Source organism: Syngnathoides biaculeatus, chromosome 4 (genome assembly GCF_019802595.1).
Source record: "Syngnathoides biaculeatus isolate LvHL_M chromosome 4, ASM1980259v1, whole genome shotgun sequence".
Lineage (NCBI taxonomy): Eukaryota > Metazoa > Chordata > Actinopteri > Syngnathiformes > Syngnathidae > Syngnathoides > Syngnathoides biaculeatus.
In genome coordinates this window covers 24,336,761-24,355,466 of record NC_084643.1, presented here as the reverse complement: position 1 = coordinate 24,355,466, position 18,706 = coordinate 24,336,761, and the positions used below count along the sequence as shown (strand labels likewise).

The 18,706-nt window shown below is 39.9% G+C and overlaps 1 protein-coding gene across 7 annotated transcripts in view; it reads left to right on the top strand.

The window, feature by feature from the left end:
• arvcfb (ARVCF delta catenin family member b) overlaps positions 1-18,706 on the top strand; it is a 240,004-nt gene that overhangs the window by 166,528 nt on the left and 54,770 nt on the right. For all 7 annotated transcript variants that reach the window (XM_061816537.1, XM_061816532.1, XM_061816533.1 and 4 more), the window contains one exon: positions 3,370-3,875. In XM_061816537.1, the coding sequence (XP_061672521.1) occupies positions 3,370-3,875 (506 nt within the window). The remainder of the gene's footprint in view (positions 1-3,369; positions 3,876-18,706) is intronic.

The following is an 18,706-nucleotide window of genomic DNA, read 5'->3' as shown; positions in this document are numbered from 1 at the left end:
GGTTAATTCGTGAGGATCCTGAGAATGTTTTGTGTATTATCTTTCTGAAATAACATCAAAGAAATAAAAACTAATATTTTTTTTATGACCTCTGACAGTGGAAGTGTGGTTCCTCAGGAAACTCTTAGTGGCAGGATGTATTGGAAGGTGTTTTCTAAGTAGCCAACCCACAGAGTTGTAGGCTTTTAAATGATGCATTGCAGTAATTTGAATCAAGTATTACTGGCCCCTCCTGTGGCTACCCTTCTATTTGTGCTCTCTGAGTTTTTTTTTTCAACCTACATGTAAAAGGTTTTGTCATTGTTTTTTTTTTTAATCCATAATAGAATCTCGTGTCTTTGATACGATGACATAAAATGCATTATATGACAAAATTCAACCATACACAACATGCCCTTATCGATCAAAGAGTGCTGCATTTTAACATTGGATGTGATACCCAAATTTGTCCACAAATTTATTCGTCATTCTTTTTTTTTTGGTTCCTTTTGGATGCATTTGAACTGACTTGTATTAGTTTTACCCTCATTATCTGGTAATTCCTTTTTTCCATTGAGCTAAATTGAGGATATACTATTGTGTTTCATTGGTCAACCAATTTGCATCGTATCAATTCCCGCAGCAGTGTAACCATAGAAGCTGGTGTGTTACTGTGGGACTCCCGAGAGAAATATCATCTAGAGGAATACAGATTTTCAGCAAGATGACACATGGAGGTCTTACTTCTTTTTTCCCAGCATGCCAGGGAAGAAGTATGAAAACGCATAACTAACAAATTCATTGAAGCTTGTGATCTCACTGGAATTATGTGCCAACCACGACCGTTGGCCAACATTTTGTCACATAACAAAACCATCACACATCAAAGATATACAAAATGCTGAAAACAGTCAATGGATTATATAATTACAGTCTCAAACTGTGGGATAAGAATCAGAATCAGCTTTATTTGGCCAAGTGTGTAATAAAACACCTTTTTTTTTGCTTCGTTTCCCCACTTTAGTCTCTAAGATCGTCGAACAAATGTAAATATCATACAAATATAACATAACAGTATAATAATGTATAATAGTTTTCGGTGGAACATTGGGGCAACTGGTAAGAGTGTTGGCCTCACAATTCTGAGGACTGGGGTTAAAATCCCAGCCTGCCTGTGTGGTGTTCGCATGTTCTCCCCGTGCCTGGGTGGGTTTTCTCCAGGCACTCCGGTTTACTCCCCCATCCCCAAAACATGCATTCATTGGAGACTAAATTGCCCCGTCGGTGTGATTGTGAATGGGACTGTTGTCTATCCCCATGTGCCCTGGGATTGGCTGGCAACCAGTTCAGGGTGTACCCCGCCTCCTGCCCGTTGACAGCTGGGATGGGCTCCAGCACTCCTCGGACCCTTGTGAGGAAAATTGGCTCAGAAAATGGATGGATGATTAATGATAATACTTTTTACAGCACTGTAAGTCACATGTCACAAAGTTTTCTTCAGCTGTTACACAAACAGTGATATGTTTAGGTGTTTATATGAACCTTTGGATTCAGTGACTGCTCAAGATGTGTCAACCAGTCAAAAGGTTAAATACAGGATGAAAAAATAAAATAACAAAATCAGGCCTGCCCTTTGGAACTGTGATATGAATTGTGATGTGAGACCTTTACCTGTCAAGCCAATAACGCTGAAAATTGGTTTGCTGAAGTCAACATCATAGTCAACATCATATTGATACCTTGTGCCGCTGTGCTTATGGTTTATCAACAGTTAACTTTCCCATATCTCTGCATGTGTTATGTAGGGAACACTCAAACACACACAGTTCCGAGTGCTGTTTTAGCAATGTCAGCGACCAACTAACCTATTTAGCTCCAGCCCACAGATCTGCTAGCTCGTAGACTCGCAGGCTAGTGAATGTAATAAACAAACAACAAAATACATAAATAAATAAAGTTAACTTTGCTTTTGTCCCAGTCATGTGCATATATGGAACAAACGTGACACAAGTGACACGGTGGGTGTTAACATAACACTGAAAGTTTATCGAGTCCAGAAAATACTCTGGTGTCCATTGTATGGAACGATAACCCGTCCTACTCTGTGTCTGATTAACTAGCACCAAAGGCTCATACTTTTGATTTGCTGCATGTGAAAGTTCTCCCCCAACACACATACACGCACACACACACGGGAGGTCTTCAACCACGTGACTATGCACACAAAATGTGTTAATTTGCCCTGCTATTTTTTGTGCATCTCGGACACGGGACACGCATCAAACAAGATTCCTCCTGATAACTCTACTTTGTGACTTTGATGAAGCTCACATTCCATTTCAAAGCAACTCTAAAAGTTTCGCATGCCAGTACATTTTCTTTCAGGTGCATTTAAATGCCGTGACACATTGTGCTAAATACATCATCCACTTTCATCCTTGAACTTGTTGCAGCAATTCAAATACACTATTATTTAAGAGCCTCAAAATTGAAATGCTAGGCAGCAGATAAAAATGTCTGCACATTTCCTTAAAGATGGAAATGGACCCGTTTATTGTTGCTATGTGGAGTCAGTGTGATTGCCATACAAGAACGCTAGAAAATGGTGTGCTTCGTTGAAGGGACCCATCAATGAACCTTCATTGAAAACTCCCTTATTCTTCACCCAGAAGACTACTTTCACCGACATCATGCAGTTATTAGTTCCCTTGCCTTTAGGATATTAATGGTAATGAAGCTAACACTAGCAGTGTAAGCCTGAGAGATGTATTGATTAAAAATGCTGTAATTCTTTTGCATGCCAGTCTGTGCTTTATAATGATTCCTGGAGGACAGTAGCCTTAGTTTCTTCAGCCAAAGAAATCAAATCCCTTCAACTCTGTTAATAGCAAGAGAAAAGGGAAAAGAGAAACTTGATAAGAATACAAATTCAATTTGATGAATCTTATTCTTAGTTCTATAAATACTACTAACACTAAGAGACTGTTTTTGTGTTCACTTGACAATGGACCGACATTCATGTTAGCATACTATTTTCATTCGTCCTTTGTACTAGCAATGGGAGGGGGGAAATATTTTATACATTTCATACTCTTTTAACCGAAGAGTAAAGGATTCACAATCATATGTGCTAACCATTTATTCCCATTATACTTTTCTATTTTCCTTTTAAAACCAACTAATTTCAAACTGTTCTGTCTGTTTCTCTCAATGCACACGAAACCTTCCTAACACCCACATTATTTCACCTTACTTTCACCCCCTCGTTAGTCACTGGTCTCAGTTTCTTTCTTCTGCCGCCACACTAATTCTGGTGTCAGATATACAGTATTACTCTGTATCCTTCCCATCCCTCTGATGATCATTGTCCTTTCTCTCTGCATTTTCCAGAGGATACCCAGATGAACCCATTGATACAGAGCTGATAGATGAACGCCACCCGTACATCCATGGCATATATTCTGCACCACTGGCCCAGCCAGAGCGAGGGAGTATGGCCAGTCTGGATCATATGGGTGGTCGACGTTCACCTTCAATTGACAGTATTCGTAAGGATCCACGCTGGCGTGACCCAGATCTTCCAGAGGTCATTGCCATGTTGGGCCACCCCATTGACCCTGTCAAGTCCAATGCCGCTGCCTATTTGCAGCACTTGTGTTATGAAAACGATAAAATCAAAAAGGATGTGCGTCAGCTGAAGGGAATTCCTGTCCTGGTGGGGCTTCTGGACCACCCCAAGTCTGAGGTCCACCGCAAGGCCTGCGGTGCCTTACGCAACATCTCCTATGGCAAGGACAATGACAATAAGGTGGCAATCAAAAATTGTGATGGTATTCCTGCCCTCATCCGCCTACTGAGGAAGACCAAAGACATGGAGGTTCGAGAGCTTATCACTGGTAAGATACCTATGTACTTTTTCATTAATAATGCAAAAATGTCGAATGATGAATTGTCTTTTACAAACCAAGCAAATCACGTGTCAATGGGCATTTGAAAAGATCCTTCCTCTTTTTAAATAGAGTAATATCTAATATGTGATGTTAACTTTTTGTTGTAACAAGCTGAATAATTGGTTTACATCATTCCCAAATTAGTTATTTGTTTTGGGTGTAGCAGATTACAATGGAGTGACAGATGCTTGCACTTACAAATGAATGAAAGGTTAAATAGTTCATCAAATTGCCAACATTCATTTATTGCCCCTTGGAGAGTTCGCTCTATTCTTAATTCAATTTTGGTCCTTGGCTTGTGAACACAATTTAGATATTTTCTCCAGGTTTCTTAATGCTTCCAGTGAAATGTACAGTAAGTGCAATAAACTGCATCTGTCAATCTGTGTGTTTATATATCTATCCATCCATTTTCTGAGCCGCTTGTCCTCACAAGGGTCGCGGGAGTGCTTGAGCCAATCCCAGCTGTCATTGGGCAGGAGGCAGGGTACATCCTGAACTGGTTTTCAGCCAACCACAGGGCACATGTAGACAGCCAGTAGTCGCATTCACAATCATACCTAGGGGCAATTTAGAGTCCCCAATTAATGTGACATGTTTTTGGGATGTGGGAGGAAGCCGCAGTTCCCAGAGAAAACCCACGCAGGCACGAGGTGAACATGCAAACTCCACACAGGCGGGGGCCGGGATTGAACGGATTAGGCTATTTACAAGTAAAATGTATTTCTACTTACAAAAGTTTCACGTTTGGAAATGACTTCCGGAATGGATTAATTTCATAAGTAGTGGGACCACTGGCGGGGTTAGGTTAGGTTCTCTCTACACTCTACAGCTGCTCCACTGTGCCATTATATATATATATATATATATATAATATATATATATATATAGAGAGAGAGAGAGAGAGAGAGAGAGAGAGAGAGAGAGACGAGAGAGAGAGAGAGAGAGAGAGAGCTCGAGAGAGAGAGAGAGATCTCTCTCTCTCTCTCTCGAGAGAGAGAGAGAGAGAGATCGAGAGAGAGAGAGAGAGAGATGAGTGTGTGTGTGTACGTGTGTAAACAGCATAGAGACAGATAATGCATCAAATCATTTCAATACACACTAAGGAAATTAATCATTGCTCAATGTAGTGGAGCTAATAATCAGAGCCCTCAGAAATTAACTTATTAACTTAATAATTTATTGTGACAGTGTTGTTAGATTTCATTTGCGAATTTACAACACTTAAACTAATTGAAATTAATGTCTGACTGACCTTGTCTGAATGTCTGCGATTTAATCACATTATGATGCTGCCAATTCATAAAGGCATGCATATATTTAATTAGGACAGTGTCTTTTTTTATAAATGTTTTATCTGTAAGTATTGTGATACTTACTGGTAAGTAGTTTCCTGCATGTCAATCCCCATGTTGCCTTCTTCTTTTGTCATGCTTTTCCAGGCTTTCAATGCAGCCTCTTTCAGGTAATTGTTATTTTTAGGGGTTCTTATATTTAGTTTCTACTACCAAGTAAAATGTATGCACTACAGATTTTAATTCTGGACATTAACTTGGCATGTAATATCTTCTACTTCTTTCCCCTAATGAACTCCATTGTTCTTTCAGACATTTAGACATTATCTTGCTGAATGGTGAACAATTGAGCAGTGATTCTGTAGACTACTCACTTTAGTTTTCTGCTGCCATCATGTTGTCAATCAAGGGTAATTAACAAGCCGATCAAGGCCAAACCATGAAATGACATCTGAGTTTCATCAACTTTTATTTTTGGGATCCTGAGCAAGAAAATACTTCTCCAAACATAAGACTTTTCTTTACTTTTGTTTGGGTTAATCTTTGGCTCATTAGTCCATGAAACTTTGTCCAGCAACTGTGAGGCTCATATCTGCACTTTTCTGGAAATACCAGGCTGGCCGTCCTATTCTTCTGAATGATGTGTGGTTTACTTATTGTAGTCTACCATCTGCACATTTGTTCATGTTCATGACCTTCACTCATGCCCTCTGGATGTTGTTCCTGTTATCACTAGCAGTTGTTTTGTTACTGCTCTGAAAATGTCAGAAAATGACATCAATGACTGTAGTTTTCCTTGATATTTCCCTTCTGACAAATGTTACTTGTTATACCAGTATTTTTATTTCTTGTTCAGAACATTCCAGTTTGTTGTATTGGCATCAAGCTATTGTTTCTGATTGATGCCGTATCTTCACAACAACTTACTTTCTTAGCTTCACGAGTTGTTTTTCACCCATTAACAAAGATGGTACTTCTAAGTTGTGTATCTGATTCCAATAGAATGAATGTGGTCGGAGGGGCCGTGGGCACAGAATGGACCTTTTTGACTACCGATCTTAATCTCCGCCCCCTGAGCTACAGTTGCTCACATCCAAAATGGCGACTGAACAAAACAGGTTTGAAGTGGATTCTCTATCTCGAATTCCAGATAATATTGTGGTATCTTTTTTGCCAAATGCATCAGACTTGTCCAAGAGAGTTCTACAGAGAGGTCTCAACTATTCCACGCAATGATATGTACACGGAATTAAGATTTTGGACGGAGCAGGACGGAATGTCAGAGTTGCAAATGGCGATCGATGCAAAAAAGTTTGACAGCTCACAAAGTTCATATTGAAATCCAACAGGAAAAAAATTGTGGAATTGTACTGCACATGTGTACTGCACAGGGTGAGTAGTTTTTACTTCGAAAGACCAAGTAATATCATTGTAGTCTTTATAAATTAGTTAGGTATTGGATCTGGATATTGATCTGTAGGTCCATTTCCCCCAACAAAATGCTGCAATGCATAATATGTTAGTACTTTAATATTTTCATTACATTAGCCTTTTTTGGGGGGCTAAACTCTCTACTCGACAACATTCTGATTTAACTCTTCGTCACCTAGCTTGCACTGGGGTAGACACGAAATTTAGCCCACTCTTTATGCCACGTGTACATTATGCAAATAACTGGATGTATTCATTTGACTTGACTCGTAATTGAACCCAGTACTCTGTCTTAAAAGTCCGTTGTGATACAAATGGGAAATAGACATTTCTCTTGCATCGCACATTTACCCATCACATACTACCTAATCTACTGTATGTTAAAGTTAGGGTCAGATTAAAGCAATCACATCAACACAGTCAGCACATTAGGTACACAAATCACATACTACCTGTGTGAAAATATAAAGGACATGGCAATTTAGGATATGTGGATGGAAGGGAGTCAAACCACAATGGCCCTCACTCTAGTAGCTGAAGGTTGAGTCCACGTTCGATGTTTGGTCCTTGTTGTATACTCTATGTAGGTAATGTTGTTAGCCCGCTAGGCTAACTTGGGCCGAGCAGCTTCAACGCGAACGATGCAGCACAAATTTGGGAACTAAAATGTACTAAGATAAGACTTGTTAAATTTCTTATAAGTCCTCACAGTCCTCGTCGTACAAGTTATGAAGTTACTCACGTTCAATGTTTCTTCAACATCCACAAATTCATCACAAACGCGTCTCTTTGTTAGCAAGCTAAGGAATACTAGGAGATAAGCGAATTTAAGTTTGTAGTTCCACTTGCCCAACCTCTTATGAGTACTCACTATCCTCGTAGTATATGTTATCTAGGTTTTGCAGGACTAGCGTTTGATGTTTTCCTTCTCAGTAAATATTAGAAAACAGACCCGTTTTGTTGTTAGCGGTCTAAGCTAGGCTATCTTAGGCCGAGCACCTCCGACGCGAACGATACGGCTCCAATTTGAGTACTAAAATTCCAGAGATAGTGATTTTAGACCATTGAAGTCGTCGCCAGGAGCGTCCCACGTCGAGTATTCGCAACATTTTGTCCAAATTCAGCATTATTGAATTATAATCGGGCTGGTCAGAGCCTTCAGTTTAAGATGCTACCAGTTTGAAGACCAGAAGCAAGTCATTATTATTATTATTATTATTATTATTAAATAATTACCTGAAATTGAAAGATGAAATTGGTGATCTCTTGTCACATATTCATCTTCATCCATCCATCATTTGATGTGAAATGCATTACTTTACATTTTTTGGTTTACTGCAAAAATAAATAAATTTGGCATCACTGTTCCAATATTTTATTCAGAGTGTCTATATTCAATTCTCACATATTCTCAATATGTTAATCACGCAATCTTGGATGACCCATTCAATGCTCGTAAGTGGTTGTCAGTGGCCCTGTCAGAGTGACAGCTGTTGTCAGCATCATAAAGATACATTTCTCCACCTGTTTGGCAAAAAAAAAATGAATATGGAGAACATAGCTTGGATAGGCTCCAGAACTCCCGTGACCCTTGTGAGGATAATTGGCTCAGATAATGGAGGGATGGACTGATAATTGCAGGCAATATTTTGGCTGAGTGGTGAATACACAGTTCTGAAGTTGTGGATCTGAATCCGGGCTATGGGCTTCCTGAGTTTGCCTGTTCTCTCTTTGGTTTTGTAGGTTTTCTCCCACATAAAAAACAGGCATGTTAGGTTAATTGGATACTCTAAATTGTGTTTAGAATGAATGTGAATGTGAGTGTAAATGTTTGCTTGTGTGTATTTGCTCTGCAACTGGCTGGCAACCAGTCCAGAGAGTACCCAACATTTCTCCCAAAGACAGCAGATAGGTCACCATTGACCCTAACAAAGATAAGATTTAGAAGATATAGAAGGTGGATGAATGGAAGGAAGGAAATAACACAACCACCTCAACTGTGTAATGCCTTCAGTTCAATCAGCATACTGTTAACATTCATTTTGTTGGCTAATATTCATTACCAGGCGGCACGGTTGCGCAGCTGGAAAGCGCTGGCCTCACAGTTTTGAGGACCCGGGTTCAATCCAAGCCCTCCCTCCCTGTGTGGAGTTTGCATGTTCTCCCCATGCTTGTGTGGGTTTTATCCACACGTTCCGGTTTCCTCCCACATCACAAAAACATGCAACATTAATTGGACACACTAAATTGCCCCTCAGTATGATTGTGAGTGTGGCTGTTTGTCTCTATGTGCCCTGCAATTGGTTGGCAACCAGTTGAGGATGTACCCCACTTCCTGCCCATTGACAGCTGGGATAGGCTCCAGCACTCGTGCGACCCTTGTGAGGATAAGCAGCTAAGAAAATAGATGGATGGTTATTCACTGCCAATTCAGTAACAGATGGAGCACATCCTTTATCGCACTATTTCTTTAATTATGAATGTAAGATGCACTTTATTGTTCAACCAAGAGGGACTAAATAAATATTTTTGTGGTGCCATTTTTCCAATAGTTTCCATTGTATTGTTCACACAAGAGACTTGTAGTATCTCATTTTGCCCTTTCAGGATAGTTCCAATGTGTTTGGCAGGCATTCAATATGAGTAGAGCAGAATTGTTGTTTTCTCCATCAATGGTATTTATCTACAATATGTGGTTCAGTTCACTATGATCGGTTCATTTATTTATTAGAAATTGACGTAACGCTCGACTAACCAATGATCAATCGTCTGTAAAAATGCCTCAATTATTGGTCTCTTTTTGGAATTGAAAGAGGAACATTCAGTTAGTTGTCAATAGTGGCATTAACTTTCAACAAAGACTTGGCTAACGTAATCACGACAACTTAATACAGTATGTCACTTCAAGATATCCTTCAGCTCCATTTATTGCACTTAGAAATAGAATAAAATAAAAATAATCCTGTGTAGAAAGATTACGGACAGAAAAATAATTGATGAGATATACAGCAGTTTACTATTTCAAAACGTTGCTTCCTGTCAGGAAATGTTATGTTATAAGTGTACACTTAGTGCATATCAGATTGTGTGTGACTCCATATCTCACTTTTCATTGCTATCTGAAAACAGGTTTTAGTTTTCTGTGTGAGAAATGTGAACCTGATCTTTTCAAATACATTTGAATACAGCAACCATGCAATGAAAATGTTACTGTTCTCTCAACTGTAACATTTCCATTGCAGGAAGGGTTTTTGTTGCGTCCAAATGTATGTTGATTGTGAAGCTGTGTGGAGCTCAAGTGTAGATTGGGGAAAATAATGAATTGAATTGGGATTATTTGCAACTTCCTTCGATCTACAGAGTTGTGGCATGGGTAGTGATATCCAGAAACAGTTGCCTTCTCAAGTGTACAAAGTGTGCATGTGTTTGCACTTTGACAGATGTCATGGTGAGCGATGGCTTTGGAACAGCAGAAATGATTGCCTTTACAACACCGCCATTGCATTTGCTAAAAATAACCCTGCAGCACAAGAAATACTAAAAGGAATACAGTGCAATCTTTTTTCCTTTCTCTCTCAACCCCTTTGTAATACTGCGGTCTTTTTCTACTCCAATTCATTTTTGACACTGTTGAATCCTTGAACTGTATTGATTTTTTTCCCCCCAAACACCCTCTCATTTACTCAGTCTCCATTTTTAGGTTTCTCTGTTCCATTCTCCAGTTTGCTTGTCCCAGTCAAAAAGGCTGGTCACAATGCAAGCTGAGCTCATAGCACCAGCCAATGTGGTGAGCATTCGCCAGGTTTTTCTACAATTACATATAATTGAGGTGTTTTAAATATAGAAACCTTTTTTTAGTTCCCGTTTCATAAGAATTCATAAGAATTCTGTCGGAGTGGTCTGTGACTGTAAAACCACAGAGTTATCCTTTTCCCTGCTGGAGAAAAATGATGATGTGGTTGTTTGTGTATTTTCCGCATTGGAGGAATCTTTTTATTACTGAGTTTTGTCCATCTCATTTATGAAAGTTTTTATCTCCTTAGACTTCTGTTCATTTCATTCCCACCCTATTCTTGTTTTTGGATTTGGGGACAGATGCGGCATCACGGTGGATCAGCTGGTAAAGGCTTGGCCTCGCAGTTCTGAGGTCCCGGGTTCAATCCCAGACCCACCTGTATGGAATTTGGATGTTTTGCCCATGCCTGCGTGTTAATCTATGTAAAATTAATTGGACACTCTAAATTGCCCCTAGGTGTGATTGTGAGTGCGGGTGTTTGTCTCTATGTGCCCTGCAATTGGCTGGCAACCAGTTCAGGGTGTACCCTGCCTCCCGCCCGTTGACAACTGGGATAGGCTGGGACCTCAAAACTGTGAGGCCAATGCTTTCCAGCTACGCCACCGTGCCGCTCAGAACAATTTAAAAAATCCAAAATAATCCCATTCCATACAATAAAAAGAAGACACAAAAACAAGGAGAGAGTTTCATGCTCTGTTAAAGGCAAGGAATAAATGAAGTTTTAAGGTGGTTTATTACAAATTCACAGTGAGGGGCTTGTCGAATGTGCACTAGGAGGTGACTTCATGGTATTGCTCAAGCAACAGTAAAATCTCAATCCCCTCTGTAAATTGGCTTGGAATTTGGTCAGAGCAAATGGCCAGGTGACTTGCAACATCCGGCAGGAGTGTAGGAATGGAACTCGTGATAATGCAGGGTATCGCAAAATCTTTAAATGAACTCTTATGTGCACAGGCAGCCATTCTTTGCTCATTCTTTCCTATTCCAATTAAAAGATGAGCAGAAACATTTTAAAACAACTAGAAATGTTTAATGGAGGACTTGGAGTGCAGAGAGAGAGTGCATTTCAGTTGACTACCCAAGACGTGATGAACCCATCTAATATTCTTTCAAAGTGCTGCCAGGTAAGAATAGGCTTTACCATTTATTTAGTGTCACATGAATCTGGCTGTCAAGAATAGCTATGGAATGCTTTGTCAAGACAGAAACCAGTAGCAGCAAGTGAAAGAGAAAGAGTGGCTCTAAAATAGAACCTTGTGGAACCCCATAATACAGCAGCGTAGATTGTAAATGAAAAGCTAATTAGGCTAACACACATAGTTCTGCCTGTCATATACTGTAGAAACCAATCCAGAAGGCTGTGATCCATAGTATCAAACTGCACATCATTGTCAGAGCCGTTTGCCAACAGTATGTCATTGAAAATTCTTCATAAAGCTGACTGTAAAGTACAGCATATTAACGAGGCTGGAAGACACTATACATTCATGAATGTCTTCAACTGAACGTGCAAAGCGTCTTACAGAGTTTGTCAAATGAAAGGTAATGTTTAGATTTGTCTAAGAATGGCGCGTATACTAAGACCTATGCCATATTTCTGAAGCAGGATTTCCACTGCAGCGTGTTTAAAACTTTGGGGACCAACCCAGATAATAGACTGCTATTAATAATGGGTATGACTGACAGCCCTATATGAGGGGAAAACTCCTTACAAAGTGTGAAAAAAATCATAAGGATATCCCAATGGCTTGATAGCCAATTCCCAGAGATTACTTCTCACATTCACATCCCAATCCTTCTTTCTACACCCTGGAGAAATGTGATGATTACCTCATTACACTGGCAATGATCAACTTTGCACCATCATCACATTCCCAACAATACAGATAATGAAACATGCTTGCTTTTGATTGGCGAGATCATGCTCCAGTGCAGAGTATTTTAATGCATTCACAGAATGTGTTATATGTTTACAAAAGATCTGTAGTTTCCCTTCGTCTACCAGCATGTCTCAGGGCACGAGTGAAAATGTATTTTCCTCCAAGGAGGAATTAAGATATATTTATTCAGAAATTACCTTTGACCCAGAGCTGCCTTTAAATTTACTAAGTACTTCAATAATAAACAGTTAAACATTTTAAAGGCCTCCTGCTTCTTGATCATTTACATGATTCAAACCTAATTCATCATCTTTACTGAGATGGATGATCTTAGCAACACAATTCAACATAATTGCTTTGATACTTATGTTCCAAGATGCTAAAAATGGGACAATCATGAACTGTACCTTCTGTAGGAATCTGGCACCATTGTAACAACATCGTTAAAATGATTATGCAAAGTTCTTAATTATACAAAAAAGGAGAGAACTAACGTGTTTCTCTTAATTCAAATGTCCTAGCCGTAATACTCTAAAAACCTTGAATTTGTTGCAAAAAAAAAAAATGTATTTACATCTAGCCTATCTATCTTGTTTGTAGTATTTGTAGTAATGGGTTCATTTCCTGTTTACCACTGAGATAGAGTCACTTAGGGAATAGGTGGGGGGGGAGAACATTAATAAGCAGGACAAACTTAATAGCCGAGCCAGAAGAGCATAATTTCTGTCTGTGCTCCGCAGATAATGTAATAAGTCGTAATCTCAGCTCCAATTCAGTTCCTTGCCCCATGTTCATGCAAAGACCAGGCATTAAAGACAGTGCAGATGTAAAGAAAAAGAAGTAAACATCTTATGTCCACTTTAGTTTTGCCTTTCTTCCTGTTTACAGTCACGCACACACATGTTGTTTGTATCTAAATTTAAACAAATTATTAAACAGACTGTTTACCCTTACAAGTGTTTTTCCTAAGATAAACCAGAAATGAATAATTAGAGCTTTAAAGGAGTATGTGTAACATACAGAAACTGTATTTCGACCCGTTACTCTATACATGAGAGACTTCTTGTGTGAGATTTTCATCTCTCCTCACCAAAGCTCTAATGATGGCAGATGAAATACAGATTAGTTCATCTAGAAAACACAGCTTGATTCATTAAAAAAGCACTGATAGGTGTAAAGGTAGGAGTGTTGTTGATTTATTTCAAGATAGTATGATTAAATTGTTACAATATGGGGTTTGATTTCAGAATTGACAAATTTTGATTGATTTCACAAAATTTTAGCTTCAGTCAACGTGTTCATGTTTACATTACAGTGTTGTTCACTTATGAGAACATTCATTTATTAAAAATTATTTATGTGATTTCATAATTCCAAGTTGACAAGCTTCAACTGGATACTGAACTACAAGATTACAAAGAGGTACCTGTGACTCGGTAGCCTGTTCAAACAACTCTGCCAAATTTGTCTTTCATTTGTATTTTTCCACACTTTTTATTGTTTAGTGTTTGTTTTGCATAATGCTTAACACTTTTGGACTATTTAGAGCATTTTAGTGGTGACAGTTGTTGATGGAGTCCCTGGATAATGTTGTGTTGGCCTTTTAATCGGCAGCCCATTTCCAACAGCTCTGTTAAGGTTCTTCAGGGATCTCGTTTGATGCGTTACCCAGATCTGAGACCCAGAAAAATGAGCAGTGACGTAGAAAGCACAGTGATTCTGCATCCACAAACGCACAACATTGCTGACCACCATACGCGTGTGTTGCCGAATTGCTTCAATGGATCATTAGCCACTAAAACTATAAGTCTCATCTCAGTGCTAGCCAGTGAAAGGCAGAGGAGGGCTGATTATCGTTCTATAGATATTACTGACATTATAGTTTTTTTTTCTGGACTAGATACATTTTTGTTGTGCTGGTAATAGCCAGCACTCCGCTCATGACTCAAAGAGCCACTAGCGTAACGGCTTTGGGTCTATAGATACACACGTGGGACACCTGAGGGAAAGGTAGCTATTTATTAAGTTCGCTACCTCGAGAGCTAACTGTCTAGCAAGCTAAGGAGCTAAACCGCTCGCTTTGGCTCACTCGATTGCTTCTGGACCTAGAAGTAATCCCATTCATACCCACACTATAACCAAAAAAGAATGATTATGATTCAAGACATTCAGGCCGCCGCAACAGACTATAGGCTTTACATTAGTGTTGAACAATACCAACAAGTTCAGCAACCCCCTTTCGGCAATTAAATCTGTTTCTTAGGTTGTAATCACTGATTGTGTGAAGCCCTGATGCAGATGAGGAAAAACATAGCGGGTAAGGGAGAAAGACACTTAAGGTAGAAGTTGAGTTAAAGAAAAGGAAGTAAACATCCATTTGAACCACTTATCCTTATTAGGGTTGCCAACATGCCAGTGTCTATCTCAGCTGTACAACCTGAATTGGTTGCTCGCCAATCATTGGGCACATATAAACACACAAACACTCAAACTCACATTCAAACCTACGGGCAATTTAGTTTTCAATTAACCTACCATTTTGGGGATATGAGAGAAAACCAGAGTATACTAAGAAAGCCCAGATGACCTAACCAGTTGTCTATTATGCCGCCTCATCAGAACAATTTTAACAATAATTGCAAATGGTAGTACTATAAAATATAAAATCATCCGTCCATTTTCCAAGCCACTTATCCTCTCAAGGGTCGTGGACTATTGGAACCTATCCCAGTTGACTTCATGCGAAAGGTCGACAACATTCTGAACTGGTCGCCAGTCAGTTGCAGGGCACATATCGACACTATCACTGAGCAGGAATTTAACCCACGCTGCCTGCACCAAAGGCAGCCATGTAATATCAGTTCATAATATATTTTTGTTTGTTTTGTATGTTGTCTGCTTCCTGTTAAAAATATTACAGTCAAAAATATCCACCAGTGAAAAATATTTTCGTTTTAGAAACTGGAATGAGATGCGTTTTCATGACTCAGGGTGCTGCCACGTTGACTTGTTTACAGTGTCGTTTGAACAGCGACTCTTTGAAATGGATGTGATGCATTCTGTCAAAAAAACAAGCATGGTTCTTATTGTGGTTTACCTTGAAAAAGTTTGCAGCACATTTTAAAGTGGGTTACATTGCTGTTGTTCACAAAACGTGGACATGGCAGATAGTCTGTTCACAACAGCATGGCAGGTCGTGGTCCATTTAATTTTTAATTGCATTTTAGAACAGTCTTTATCATTGATGTATACCAGTATTTTTAACATTTTACACAAAAACATTTTCACAGGTTTCTCACCGTGCCTGCATGGGTTTTCTCTTGGCACTTCGGTTTCCCCCCACATCCCCAAAACATGCATTAGTTTTACAGTTTAAATTTCCTTTAAGTGTGATTGTCACTGCGAATGCTTGTTTGTTTCTATGTGGCCTGCAATTGACTGGCAACCAGTTTATGCCCGAATTTAGCTGGGATAGGCTCCAGCACTCCCGCGACCATTGTGAGGATAAGCGGCTTAGAAAATGGATGGATATATTTACAGGGTTCTACCTTCGGGACACATGAGGAACATCATTTTCGAATGAGATCCTATACAAAATCAGAAATGCACCCTTTGTATAGATAATGCCCAATTTTTATTGAGAACGTGTAAAGCCAACAAGTTACATGTTAATTACATGTGTATTATAGTACTGCGCTGTAGGTATTCATTTTACTACCTTTTTAACTGCACGATTGGGTAAAAATGTGGTATTTAGTTCAGTTTGTGCTACATATACGCTATGTTCTTGGCAGCTACAACAGCAGCCCAATTTTTTATTTTAGCAATTTTAGCAATTCTTTCCCCCTGTCTGTTTTCAAGTCAGCGATGCACCGAATTTCAGCCACCAAAGGACTTTTGTAGCTGAAACACTACCAGCATGGGCGTGTGCTCCGTGGGCAGTCTCAGTCTAGCTCTTTAGTGGCTGCGACAGTCTATCAGTCTTAAATTAAAACAGTTGTGGACATTCAACGCAAAGTAATATTTTTTATGCCTTTTTCTCAAGCTCACTGTTGACACATGGCATATTTATTCCTCTGAAAGTGGATGCTTCTTATTGCGTCCTCACAGTCCACTTACACGTATTCATGTGTGTACTGTGCGACCTCAGACTCCTGTGAACATCCGACATGTGGATTAACAGGATGGGATACTGCCTCTCTGAGCTAACACTGCAATCCCCAATTGAGCCAAACTAGTTCACATGACTTAAAATTTAAAAGGCAGTCAGCACAGGCTGGGCTGGGTGATAATATGCATTCTCATGTAGAACTTTAGACAGACATGAAACATTTAGATCTAAAGGTTAAAAGCAATAGGGAACATTTAAGGTCCGATTCATATTGTGATACATATCAATATCAACTTATGAGAAAAAAAGATTCACTTTTTTATGTGGGGTGAGTATATAGTAATAAATGCAGTTCTACTAATAATTGGTATAATAATTTCTTTCATTATTTAGATTTTTGGCCTTGGTTACTTCATTTTTTATTTCGGCTAAGAATTTTCATTGAGGTGCATCACTGATTCATGTCATGTCATGTCATGTCTAAATTTCTGTCACGGTATCTGTGACGGGCTGTGGAGGGAAGGGGCTGCTAAGTCCCGCCGGCCCTTACTTGTCCTTCTCATCTTCTTTCACTGCTTTTCTTCCTGAAGCCAATTGGTTGCTCATATGTATACTGCATGTTGAATGGTGCTTGTCATAACTAAAAGTGATGCCAGTGACACGACTGTGGAAGTAATCAAGCCCAGCAGGCAAGGATGAATGTTTGTTTGTCATCATACTGGCAATGCCCACAAGTGCACATTCTTATTTACATTCAAGTTTAGATGATAATGCCCAATAACACACACACCCAAATGCATTTTGAAGAAAATATCAACTTTGACTTCAACACACACACACACACCACACACACACACACACACCACACACACACACACACACAACACACACACACACACACACACACACACCCACGCGCACACATACGCACACACATACGCACACATGCACACACGCACACATACTCCAATGACAATAAGCCACCAATTGTGCAAGTCCTCCCACTTAGAAAGATGAGAGAGGCCTTTAATTTTCAACGTAGATATACCTCAGCTATGAGAGACAGAAAATACCATTTTTTAAAAATTTATATATAATTTATTAGTGCGGCACGATGGAGCTGCTGTAAAGATTGGCCTCACAGTTCTGAGCTCCAGGGTTCAAGCCCAGGCCCCGCATGTGTGGATTTTGCATGTTCTCTCCATGCCAGCGTGGATTTTCTCTGGGCATTATTGTTTCCTCCCAGTTCCCAAAAACATGCAACACTAATTGGACACTCTAAATTGCCCCTAGGTGGGATTGTGAGTACGACTGTTGTCTGTCTCCATGTGCCCTGCGATTGGCTAGCAACCAGTTCAGGGGGTACCCTGCCTCCTGCCAGTTGACAGCTGGGAAAGGCTTCAGCGCTCCCCCGACGCTTGTGTGGATAAGCGCCTAAGAAAACAGATGGCGAGATGGATGAATGGACAATTTATTAGCAAATGGTGGAAAATAAGTATTGTTCAAAAATAAAAGTTCATCTCAATACTGTTAAAGGGCCACTGTCATGAAATACATGATATTTAGTATGTTATTAATGAAAAAAAACGGCAGCTGACATGGACGCATGTGTTTTTTCACCACAAAACATGATTTTGACGTACACGCCTTTTTGTAACTCCTGGCATGAAAATCCTCTCGAGGGATTTGTTTTCGAGAAGAAGCAGGAATTGGCGTACATGGCAGGACCGCCCTTAAGTGGACTCGTTTGTTTCTATTAGTTTTACCTCCGGAAAGGTAGCTCGTTGTTCCTTCGTGTTAGCCAAAATGGCGCCTCATTGCATTGCTGGACATTGCTTGAAAACTCAGGAGGATGGATTTACCCTTCATAAGTTTGCAAGAGACCCAGTTCGTTGTGAAAAATGGATTGCACGGGTGTAATGGACGAGAACTTCGTGGGTTCCAAATGACAGGTAGGTGTTTATAGAGCTACTAAAAATAATAGTTTGGAGCGGACCACGTATTTGGTCTCTCATAACGTAACAAAAGATCCACGCACGTATGACAGCCGTGCTAAATGTGTGGACAGGCGTGCTAAATTTGTCGATGTGCGCGTCGGACAGCGTCAGGCTCGCCAGCGAAGGCTATTGCGTCGCCTCGCGCAGCCTTCGGGCTTGCGGACGGTGGCGGCTCTGAAGAACGCTGCGAACAACGCCGCACTCAGTAGCAGGCGACTACAATGCCGGAAAGCGCCCCGGCTCGACTGTGTTGTTCATCGCGGACGG